General features: G+C 37.0%; 1 protein-coding gene across 1 annotated transcript in view; it reads right to left on the minus strand.

Annotated features, from left to right (window-relative positions):
- The window catches only part of Magi2 (membrane associated guanylate kinase, WW and PDZ domain containing 2), a 1,367,305-nt gene that overhangs the window by 312,803 nt on the left and 1,041,493 nt on the right, over positions 1-13,009 (minus strand). The window contains 1 exon segment of the mRNA XM_027393460.2: positions 3,818-3,875. Within this exon segment, the coding sequence (XP_027249261.1) occupies positions 3,818-3,875 (58 nt within the window).

Consider the following 13,009-nt stretch of genomic DNA (forward strand, 5'->3'; position numbering starts at 1 on the left):
TGCCCGGTCATTTTGTTTGGAAGGAAAATGCGTGTCCATGCAGCTGGGCTAAACACACAGCACTGGGTTCAACCTGCCATTCCTGGTTGAGGGCAGAGCCCACTCTGCCCCTTCTACCCTGAACTGTTGGTCTGGATGAAGAGCTGCTGACTGTTGAGGTGTCGTCCCTCTAGTGTCTATGGATGTAGGTTGTGTTTCTGAACTTAAACTGGACAAGGCAGATGCTCCTCGTTATTTTGTAGCCAGTACTTATAACTGCATAAATGGATATATGAAGTCATAAAAAGTAGGAACTCTACAAAGAATCCACTGCCCACTGCTACCACTGCCATTAACAGCATTAGTGAGCCAATATTTTCTTGGGTGTGGATTTACAAAGTTTTATAAAGGTAACCTTGTTTTGTTAATTTTATTTTTGAGATTATTACAGTATTTCTGCCTTCTCTTTTGTCCCCCAAACTCCCTCATATGGTCCTCCCCACTCTCCTTCAAATTCATCCCCTCTTACTTCACTTATTGTACTGTATGCATAAATAACCAGTTCAGGTCACACAATATTACTTGTATGTATATTTTCAGGGATGGCTATTCCATAACCTTGCTTTTTAAAAATTTACTAAATCTTAACAATTTAAATGATTTCTTAAGATGCTTACATTAGTGTTATCATTATAATTGTGAATGTTATATATACACACACACACACACACAGACACACACACACACACACACACACACAGAGAGAGAGAGAGAGAGAGAGAGAGAGAGAGAGAGAGAGAGAGAGAGAGAGAGAGAGAGAATATGTGTGTATGTGTGGTGGTAGTGGAACCTTGAACATGCTTGGCAAACACTCTACCACAGGGTGGAATCTCAAAACGCTATTTTGTATTATTTACATCTACACTAGAAACATTGGTAATTTAACTTGGACTAGAAATATATTACTTTTCTGTATAAAATACTACAAGAAGGTACATGACCTTCCCACCCCCAGCAATCACAGAATATGGATTGAAAGTGCCACATTGTTTCTGTATGTGTGTCTGTTTGATACATGTGCAGGACAACTTTCAGAGCCAATATACACCTGTGTCAATGATAGCATAGTGGAGATGACACAGTTGGAAAAAAATCATGTAAATAGATATATTCTAATGAAAATATATGACAAATTCTCTTATTTTGATGGAAGAAATTTCTTACTTCAGGCAGCACACACACACATACACTCTTATGTATATAATATATATGAAAACATATATATATACATATATATATATGTATATAATAACTTGAGGTATTTAAAATATGTTGGTGAATTTTTCACAAAACATTTTTCTGAAAAACATTTTGTTAATGTTCTATTTAATGTTAACTGCATGTTTGGACTATCTGCTTATTTGTCTCAGTTTTCTGCTTGGCCTGACATAGTCACACATCTAGTAACTAATACTGGTGTATTCTCTGGAGTCCTGTAATAACAAGGCTATGGAAAATAGCACAGCTTAATCTACTAGAGGAAAGTTCAGTTACTTTGACTTACTGTGGCTTGTGTATGTGACCTTATAATCACTTGAAACCTAGAACTATCAGACTCATTTTTCGATCTAATTGGGCACGCATGATTGGACTCTGAAGAGTTTTTTTTTTTTTTTCAAACATGGCTGTGATAAATGGAAAATGAAGTGGAGAAATAGAAGAGTATGACTTAATTAAAAATATACAAATGAAAAAAGTAATTCAAAGTAAAAAGTTAACAAAGGGTTCGTTTTTAGGGATATAGCCTATGTCCAAGTCAATGGCTGACTATTAGAGTCTACCCTCTGTAGGCCTTCACATGAGGATCAGCAGCAGTTGACTGTTAGAGTCTACCCTCTGCAGGCCTTCATGTGAGGATCAGATAAGTAGAAATAGCTTTCTGATATGTAGGTGCTTATCTTATTCTGATAAATGATTAGGACAGAGGCTGTCTGCACATTGGAAATTAGTTTCAAAGCACATGAAGACACAAATGAATAATAAAAATAATAATCTAAACAGTTAGAAGAAGGCAGGGGTCAGCAAGGTAGGACTTGCACATCAGACCTGGCCTGTGTTCTTGCCTTTGTAAATGACACTTTGTGGTAGAGCCCCTCACAATGAAACTGATACCAGTGGTTGCTTGTACACTAGAAAAGGTGAGGCTGTGAGAATCCCCAAATATTTGTTACCTGGATCTTTATGGAGCTTGACAACACTGGCACTGAGGAGAGGATTTTATTCATATACTCAACAAGAGACATGGCATGTCATACATCTCAGCCCTGTGTCATCACATGGAAGCACTTTGATCTGCAGATGCCCTACACTGAGGCATGTGTGGCCTCATTGAGTGAAGACAATCTAGAAAGGTTGAGTGTAGTACTCAGTAGTAGACGTGATCTTGAGCATGGCAAACAAATACAATCAAGCATTCAAGCTAGAACTTACTATACTTACTATGCTGTTAAATTTATTACGGATAAAGTTTTATTACTGTTCAAACAAGTATTTTCCCCATTTTCAGTTTAATAGGGCTTGGAGAGCATGCAAGTATTTACAAATGATATTCTCCCTTGCCTTTCAGCCACTCTCTCTTCTTTGCAATCAAGCATAACTCTATGTATTTATCTTACTTTTTATATTGATTGAGTGCCCACACATTAGAGGGTAAACTCTATGTTAGAAGAGTGCTTATAATAAATGAGCTGAATTCACCTTGACCATGAATATGGAAATGATGAACTGTGGAGCCAAACTTGGGGCTTCTCCAGATGAACATGGAGTGCGGGGGTCAAAGTAATTGAGACAAATGCTCATGCAGGAAAGACTCAGGAGCAGTGGGGTTCAGATGAGCAAGTCTCATCTGAACATCTGCAGCACAAAGAAGGGCTTGACACATAACAAAAGCCAGTAACTGAATGAATGCTATCACAAAGCAGTTTGGTAAGAAAGCCATTAATATACGACCCCTGGCCATCCTGATTATTATTGTACATGGATTATGATGAGAAGAAAATGAGTTCAATCTTGATAAACAGTGTGAAAGTCTTTGGCTTTGCAAGCACTGGACTCCTTGGGTAGTATTGTATATGGGCTTTGCGATTCACTCAAACAATGTTAGGAGCACCACACAATGGATAAGAGTTAGACATTCTTTATCAGAAGAGAAAGGGATGGAAAGCAAATCACAATTAATTTTAGAGAATTGTGAATATCATTCTATTTTCTTAAGGAAAAATTATGTGTGTAGCAAGTTAGTCACGAATAGATTCTCTAGTCTGAGTAAACAGTACATAGATGGAGACAATTCACACTATGGTTAGACACGTTGATGCTATACAACAAACAATATGTAACGTGAAAGAAAGTCCAGTGTGCTGCAATAGCACTGTCGTTGTACTTCAGAGTCCTACAAATGAGAAAGCACCAAAATTTTGTCTTTTCCTTTCATGGGAAGGCATCCTGATTCAGTTAATTTGAAATCTGGTATAATAGAACATCACTTTGCACAAGCAGCCAGCTCCCAACACTGGGTTTCAAAATGAAAGGCACTCACTTAAGCACCTTTGACAATCACTCATTCTGAGGACAGTGGAGAACACAATACTTCAGAATCAGGAATGACACATCAGCCAGGTGCAGAATCAAGAAATAGCTAGCCATACCACTGGAGTCTTTGCAGACATCTCAGAGTTAGATGAAAGAGAATTGTTAGCCATGCATGCTCAATAAATGAAATGCTAGCACAATTTCACAACATATTAGTAACAAGTTAATATCACACTTAGAGACTTACTCAACATAGTAAGTGCCGTATATGGGATCATCGATTTTTTCCCAGCCATACGGAAGCTCTGAAAAATAAAAAGGTATTTCTTTCAGTAAATAAAGAATAGATACCACAATTTTCTAATAGAAAGTAATATAATTTAATTGTTCGTAGATTAAAGAAATGGTCTTCCAAGCAGAATAAAATAAATAAAACCACCAGGGTTTACCCAAATTTCAGACACATTGTGGGAGCTATATGCAGCACTGACTTAATAAAAACTGGCAGTTGAAACCAAATCTCCCTTTCCTGTGGATTTCCTGCTGCGGGGTTTGGCTGTTTGTTCCTGCCAAGTAGTAGGCTAGAACCTCATCATATTACCACCATCTAGTGCAATTCAGAAGGCAAACCACTGTCCTCAGAGTGTATGCCTGCCTCTCTCTTATTTATTTGTGTTGTGAAATGAGCATTTTGGGGTAAAGACCATATTTTCAAAATACCTTTCTTAGGATGGCAAATTGTTTGTGATGACTGTAACAAAGATGTTACACATTCTCAAATGACTGAGATAGTTAGCAGTGTGTTGTGTCATTACCGCCATGTGGGACAGAATTTGGATACTGCCAGGACACTTGCTGGATACAGCTTTTTTAAAAAAAAAAAAAAAAAAAGTTTAAAATTTCCAGTGTACTTTCCTTGAGAACATTTCTGATTCTCTAAGCTCAATTTTAGTACAACCACACTGAGAATATCAATAACCTTATAATCCTTGCTATTGGCAAAAACATGCTGTTTAAAACAAAGGCTTGACTGTCTAACACTAATTTCCACACGCACCGAGGCTTCTTAAGGATGTCTGACAAGTTGACAGAACATTTAATTTTCCTTGCTAAACATTAATTCTATATATGTAACTTGAGAGCTAATTTATGTATTTGTATGCCTATATAGTGGATTAAGAGACATTAAACAGTATTGTTGTGGTAACATATATTGCTAGGAACAAAGCAAAATTATTGGTAAAAAAATTGAATTACTGGCAACCCTGCCGTACAGAAATAACCACTGTGAATATTTTATAATTTGGTGACTATATTTCAAATTCCTTTCTGTGTTTATGGGCTAGTTTTAAATTACAGTGCATGTTATTATATAGCTTGATATTTTACTTGACAAGGTATCAGTGGTATGAACATTACTGTGTGATACCACTTTAAATATCACCAAATAGTAGTCTGGACATAGCTAGGGTCCATACAAGTTTACAGTCTTTTCTATTGACTATGGTGAACTTTCTATAATATGCACCATCTGTGCAGGACACACTACAAAATAAACCTTTTATTATTTTTCTATTGAATATATTATTAATGATAAGTTCTTGGGGGTAGAATTTTCAATTAAAGGATATGTGATATTTTGTCTTTATTTTATTTTTTGAAATGAAAATAATGCCATCATTTCTGTTATCCCTTCTCCCCTCCCAAACCTCTCACATATAGCATCCTTCCTCTTTCAAATTCGTTGCCTCTGGCCCCCTTTTGACACTGTTGTTGCATAGATAACGTGTACAACTCCTGCACCTGAGGCTCAGAAAATATTGCAGAAAACGGGTCAGAAAAATTGTAAGAGCCAGAAAACTAGATATTGTAATATTGTGTCCTCTAGAAATATCTGGAAAGCTACACTCATGAAGTCTCAACAACATGACTTCAACAACAAACAAGATGTTAACAAGAACGACAGCAAAAGACATGCTAACATGGCAAGGAGAGTCTCATGGGCCACCAACCCTAGACAAGGAGCTACAGGAAACTAAGGAATACCGAAAGCAGGAGAAATAGTCTTTCCCAGGGCAGAGTCCTCAAAGTGGTTATCCAAAGCCAACTGGCCAGTACTTCTTTTGGTTTTCGATAAATGTTGCTAGTCTGCCATCTTCCCATTTACAGGAGCGCAAATTTATAGTCTCATTGGGAACATATGAATGATGATTGTACCGTTAAATTAATTATAGATTCAAGATTTCTCACTCCAAACTTTAAGAGATATTATAGAATTGTTTCTGTTTTAAGACATATCAAGTAGAGTATAAAGTCAAGGCATGACAATTTTGTAGCCAAATGTGACCCATATGAAAAGGGAATATATATCTTAACTATACACTTGTTTTTCATCAAATATCTTAAGCTAATGGAGACTTTGGCTATTAAAAATTCTTCATTTGACAATACCTGCCAAGTGCCTTTTACAAGCAACTAAAGTAGAAGAATATCCCTGGGGAGTGGAAGGGAAGTGGGAAGGGAGGGATCAATGAGGGGCGTGGGAAGATGGGAGGGAAAGGGAACCAGGATTGATATGTAAAATAAGATTGTTTCTAATTTAAATTAAAAAATACTGGGTAAAGGATTGTCAACCATGGTCTCTCTACTGTGCAACAGCACAGCAGAAATCTTAGGTTTTTCAAAAGGTTTGTTTTTGAACTTTTGTTTTTGAAAGGGCAAGAATGATCTGAGCTAGGATGCTAATGAACAATCACACTAGTCACAGGTGAAAATAAGCAAAATCAAGATTCCAGACTAAGGAACACACATCTAGATGATGGAAAGTTAAGAATTACCTTCCATTGTAAAAAAGAAGGTATTTAAAGTTGAACTGGCTTTCAAAAACTAATTATGTCTCCCCCAATTAAGCTAACAAATCAGAAAAGGCATTTCTAATCTAGTACTGTTTACCCAACCAGGAAAGCATGCACCTTGGAGATCTTGGGCCCTGAACCATTTAGAACACTGCATTCAAAAGCACCTGGCAAATCTGGAGATGATTAAGGTCACATTGACAAAATAGCACAGACTACACAAAGCGGAAAAACAAACACTTGAGGTCAGCAAGGTTAATGCAGAATTAAGAACTGTTTTAATTGAGATTTTCTTCAGGCCAAAGAATCATGATGCAAACTTGGTGATTAGATATTCAACCCTGCAAAGTTTGTATGTTTGTCCAAGTTAATCTGCAGTTAGTTATCAACTACCAGTCACCCTTTTTTCTTTTCTTTTCTTTTCTTTTCTTCTCTCTTCTCTTCTCTTCTCTTCTCTTCTCTTCTCTTCTCTTCTCTTCTCTTCTCTTCTCTTCTCTGCTTTTCTTTCATTATTTTATTACATTGGAGATTCCCCCCGCATCACCAATAGATGTTTTATGAATTTATTTAATTTTTCACACAATATGTTTTGAACATGATTCCCTCCCCCAACTCCTTCCAGACCTTCCCACCTCTCTATATTCAACTTCATGTTCAATCTCTCTCTGCTGCCCTCCAGCCCCCACCCCCTCAATTGCAGTTTTGCAAACTGCAAACTGCAAACCAAGTTGCAGTTTCCCACTTTGTTTAATGTTTTAGGTCCATTTTATTTGCAGAAACATCCATGTTAGAGCATAAAAAACAGCTTCTGAGTTACAAAAGGAATATTTACAGACATTTCAAAGATGGCCTACCTTATGGAAATGAGATACACCTATTAGCTGTGTAGAACATATTTCAGGGTTTCTTAGAAAATATCCTCTTTGTCTGTCTTGCACCATGTTCTTCTGAAGTGCATTCTACATGTACCTATCTCTGTTTGGTTGAACTTCGTTCAGTCTGCATATCTTCCTATTGTCTCATGTCTGACTGCTGTTTCTGCTCGTTCATCTTGGGTTATGTCTTAGTTTGGCCACCACCTACCGAGCTCCAGGTGGCTTTGTGTCTTAAGTATGGCTATTGCAACTTTGGTCTCTTTCTGAATCAGTATTTCATGTTCCTAAAGAAGTTATTCATCTATCTTATTTTGTTCAAAACAGATCCAAATGATTTGTTCTGACTCTTCAGTCAATATTTTGATACTGCACACTAAGGAGGACAAAATTTTGCCTTGTAACTTTTTTCCCTGAATTGAATAACTTCATTTTGATCATAAGAATAAAACATGTACTAGCAAATAGAGAGATACTTTACAAAGCAACAGGCCAGTATTGTTCAAAGGCATGTGGGAGGCACTGTTCAGAGTGGAAGATCATAAGGACATAGTTAAAAAATGAATTTTGTAATAGGATTGGCTCTTGGACCAGAAAAAGGACAATTGACAAGACTCAAATGAAGCTTTTAGATTAGTTTAATAGTATGCCTGTTATTTTATGGTTTCAGGGACTGTACTTGTAAAGATGGCATTAGGGGAACGGGGAAGAAACTATACACCATTTTCATTTTAGTTTTTGAAAGTTTGCATTAATTATCATTCTAGCATTTCTAAGAAAAGTTTGTTTCAGTTGATTCTCCTTCCACATTAACCTAACCCTTGACCCAGTTTTCTTAGCAAATGTGTTCTTTTCTATCTTTTTTTTTTGAAATCTAAAGTATTGACCAAAGGAAAATATTGGGTAAAGCTATTTCATTTATGCTCACTACTGACTAGATGATGTCTACTTAGCAATGTGCTATCAGTTGCTTAAAACATGGGATATATTTGGACAACATCAGATTTTCTCCAGTACTTGGGGTGAAATCTAGGACTCTGCACATGCTAGGTAAAACATCTACAACTGAGCCCATAGGTCCATGCCTGGCATTAGATTTTTAGATAAAATTAGGCTATGCGTTGTTGAAATTTATGCTCTTTTTGTGTATTGTGCTTTTTCAACAAGTAATTTGAAGAATGTGAATCAATATTGTGATTTCATCTTTTAAAAATTGTATTGTCCCATGCTCTCCTTTACTAGAAAAATGCTAAATATAGCTGGGCGTTGGTGGTGCACACCTTTAATCCCAGCACTCGGGAGGCAGAGGCAGGTGGATCTCTGTGAGTTCAAGGCCAGCCTGGTCTCCAGAGCGAGTGCCAGGATAGGCTCCAAAGCTACACAGAGAAACCCTGTCTCAAAAAATAAAAAAAAGAAAATAAAAATACTAAATATAACATCATTGTGTTAATTTTGCTGCTTTGTAGAAGATACAGGCTTAAAACCAGGAGTACACAATCTAGACTGGCAGTTGAGACTTTCCTGTGGGGCAGATTTGGTATGGGTGGGCTATGATAATTCATGTAAGGTATGTCGAAGTCCACTATAGTTGGCAGCCTAACGCCTCCTCTAAAGACAAGAAGGCAGGTAGATTGGAAATAAGATATTGGAGACTAGACTAGGGATCAGAATGAGGGACACCTCCTTCAACCCTATAATGTTTTAGTTGATTAGTTTCTTTTCCTTTCTATTGTTTCTTCAAACTGTAGCTCCTGTTAGGTTGTATTTTAGAGGTAAAATATTATAGTAAGAAAGACAAATTTGGGATTCTTTGAGTTGAATCATATGACATATAGGCAATGCTTCTGTTAATGACTCTGCCTTTAGTATTTTACATTTTTGAGTATGCAAGTTTAGAAAATACAATGCCACCTTCCTGGAAAACTCATGTAGAAGTCATAGCTAGAAGTCTTAGAAATTCTCACTGTGAATTTAAAAAATCAATTATTTATTGTTTGAAAATTAATGTGTGTGCATGGGTGTAGAGCCATCCACTGTCACATGAACCATCTCTAGACATGACATCCTTGAAGCAAACTGGCTTTGATTTGAGTTTTAATCCCCCATTTTCTTTTTTTGTAACAAAGTTTATTCACTGATGATAAGCTAACTGTACACTAATGTCCCAACATAGAAATTGCAAGAAAAAGAAACTTTTAGACCTTTATTCCATTCAACCTGGAAAACAAACAACTTAGTTGAAATTAAAGATCCTAATGGCAAAAATAAAGAATATTGTCCCTTTCCGTTGTGGTATGTTGCCTTGTACTCTGACAGTCCTATATAAAGGGGCAGCATCATGGGTGTTACAATGGGAACACAGCTGGCAGTCACCATAAGGAGCTGTAGTGTAGGGCAAGGACTATTTTAAAGTTAATAAACAAGAGCTACCTGGACCATGTTTTATTGTGGTAATATGTAATTTGTGTTATCATATAGATTAATATGAGTATTTAATTACCACAGTTTACCAATGATCTTCAAAAATACTGACCATGGTTAACTGTGAATTTGTTGCTGATAATCAACACACTGACACAGGAAGTTCTAAATAACAATAGTTTGCTTAGTGCTGGGCCACATGTGTGTGGTGGTGACCCCATAGCATTACATCACGAAATTGTAGGGATGTTCACTTTTGCTTTTTTCAGTACACTTTGTGAAGGGGATAATGATAAAGTTCCTTAGGAGCTCACATACCAGAATAAACCCTACTGCTAAGTGACATCTGACTATAAATTAGTTTCTTAGCATATTTTATCAAATCTGAACAGAAACATGCATAATTTCCTTGGCAGGTATTAGTGTATTAGCAGTTACGTATGCAGTAATACTTTTGGGTACTTACTCTTTTCTAGCTGGCAAAAAACGCTATCAAATACAGCTGTGCAATTTTGTGATGCTAGCAAGTGTGACAGACATTCCCGAGATGGTGACAATAAATGGCAGCAGGAAAATGTAGTACAAAAAAAAAGATTCTGTTTGGTTAAGATTTAGATGTGGCCATATTTGGTTTAAGTTTGCAGGCCTCATTAGAAAGCTGGCAAGAGAACAGCTAATACCAATTCTCCTCAAAGTATTCCACCCAATAGAAGCAGAAGGGTCATTGTCAAACTCTTTTTATGAGTCTTCAATAACCTTGGTACCCAAGCCACACAAAGATACAACTAAGAAAGAGAACTACAGAACAATATCCCTCATGAATATTGATGCAAAAATACTCAATAAAATATTGGCAAATAGAATCCAAGAACACATCAGAGAAATCATCCACCATGATCAATTAGGCTTCATCCCAGGGATGCAGAGATGGTTCAACATACAAAAATCCACCAGTGTAATCCACTATATAAACAAATTGAAAAAGAAAAATCACATGATCATCTCACTAGATGCTGAAAAGACCTATGACAAAATCCAACACCGCTTCATGATAAGGGTCTTGGAGAGATCAGGGATAACAGGAACATACCTGAACATAATAAAAGCAATATACAGCAAACCAACAGCCAACATCAAACTAAATGGAGAGAAACTCAAAGTGATTCCTCTAAAATCAGGAACAAGACAAGGCTGTCCAATCTCTCCATAACTCTTCAATATTGTCCTTGAAGTTCTAGCTATATCAATAAGACAACAAAAAGAGATCACGGGGAATCAAATCGGAAAAGAAGGAGTCAAACTTTAACTATTTGCCGATGATATGATAGTTTACATAAGTGACCTGAAAACCTCTACCAGGGAACTCCTATAGCTGATAAACACTTTCAGCAAAGTGGCAGGATACAAGATTAACTCAAAAAATCAGTTGCCCTACTATATACAGAAGATAAATGGGCTAAGAAAGAAATCAGAGAAACATCACCCTTTACAATTGCCACAAACAACATAAGATACCTTGAGGTAACACTAACCAAAGAAGTGAAAGACCCATATAGAATGAACTTTGAGTCTTTAAAGAAATAAATTAAAGAAGATACCAGAAAGTAGAAAGGTCTCACATGCCCTTGGATAGGTAGGATCAACAGAGTAAAAATGGCAATCTTGCCAAAAACAATCTACAGATTCAATGCAATCCCCATCAAAATCCAAGCACAGTTCTTCACAGATCTTGAAAGAACAATTCCCAACTTTGTGTGGAAAAAAACCCAGGATAGCCAAAACAACCCTGTACAATAAAGGAACTTCCAGAGGCATCACCATCCCTGACTTAAGCTCTATTATAGAGCTATAATCCTGAAAACAGCTTGGTATTGGCACAAAAATAGACAGGTAGACTAATGGAATCAAATTGAAAACCCTGATAGTAACACACACACCTAATAAGACCTGCTTTTTGACAAAGAAGCTAAAATTATACAATAGAAAAAAGAAAGCATCTTCAACAAATGGTGCTGGCATAAATGGATGCTGTCATGTCGAAGACTACAGATAGATCCATACATATTGCCATACACAAAATTTAAGTCCAAATGGATCAAAGTCCTCAACATAAACTCAGCCACACTAAACTTCTTAGAAGAGAAAGAAGGTGGTACTCTCAAAAGAATTGGCACAGGAGACCCATTCCTGAACATACCACCAGTATCACAGACACTGAGATTCGACAATTAATAAATGGGAGTTCCTGAAACTGAGAAGCTTCTGTAAGGCTAAGGACATGGTCAGTAATACAAAATGACAGCTCATAGAATGGGAAAAGATATTCTCCAGCCCTACATCTGACAGAGGACTGATTTCCAAAATATACAAAGAACTCAAGAAGCTAGTCACCAAAACACCAAATATCTAGTTAAAAATGGGGTACAGAACTAACTAGAGAATACTCAAAAGAGGAATGTAAAATGTCTGAAAGACAGTTAAGAAATTTCTCAACATCCTTATCCATCAGGGAAATTCAAATCAAAACAGCTCTGAGATACTGTCTCACATCTATTAGAATGGCTAAGATAAAAACAACAATAACAGTTTGTGCTGGAGAGGATGTGGAGAAAGTGGAACACTCCTCCATTGCTGGTGGGAGTGCCAACTCTTACAACCACCTTGAAAATCAGTATGGCAGTTCCTCAGAAAAATGGCAATATTCTACTAAAAGATCCAGCAATTCCACGCTTAGACATATACCCAAAAGATGCACATTCATACAATAAGGACATCTGTTCAACCATGTTCATAGCAGAATTATTTGTAATAGCCAGAACCTAGATGCCCCTCAACTAAAGAATGGATGGTGAAAATGTGGTACATTTACACAATGGAGTACTACTCATCCGATAAAAACAATGGAATCTTGAAATTCTCAGGCAAATGGATGGAAGAAACCATTCTGAGTGAGGTAACTCAGTCACAAAAAGACAAAAACAGTATGTACTCACTCATATATGGATTTTAGACATAGAGCCTACAATCCATACCACCAGAGAAGCTAGGAAACAAGGAAGACCCTAAGAGAGACCTACATGGTCCCCCGGAGAAGGGGAAAGGGACAAGATTTCCTGAGCAAATTGGGAGCATGTGGGGGAGGGGAGAGTGAGTTAGGAGAAAGAGAAGGGGAGAAGAGGAGGAGAGAGGAGGACATGAGGGAACAGGGAGATCTAGTCAGGGGAAGAAGAGAGGAGAGCAAGAAAAGAGATATCATAATAGAGGGGGTAATTATAGGTTTAAAGAGAAGTC

This window comes from Cricetulus griseus (assembly GCF_003668045.3).
Source record: "Cricetulus griseus strain 17A/GY chromosome 1 unlocalized genomic scaffold, alternate assembly CriGri-PICRH-1.0 chr1_0, whole genome shotgun sequence".
Lineage (NCBI taxonomy): Eukaryota > Metazoa > Chordata > Mammalia > Rodentia > Cricetidae > Cricetulus > Cricetulus griseus.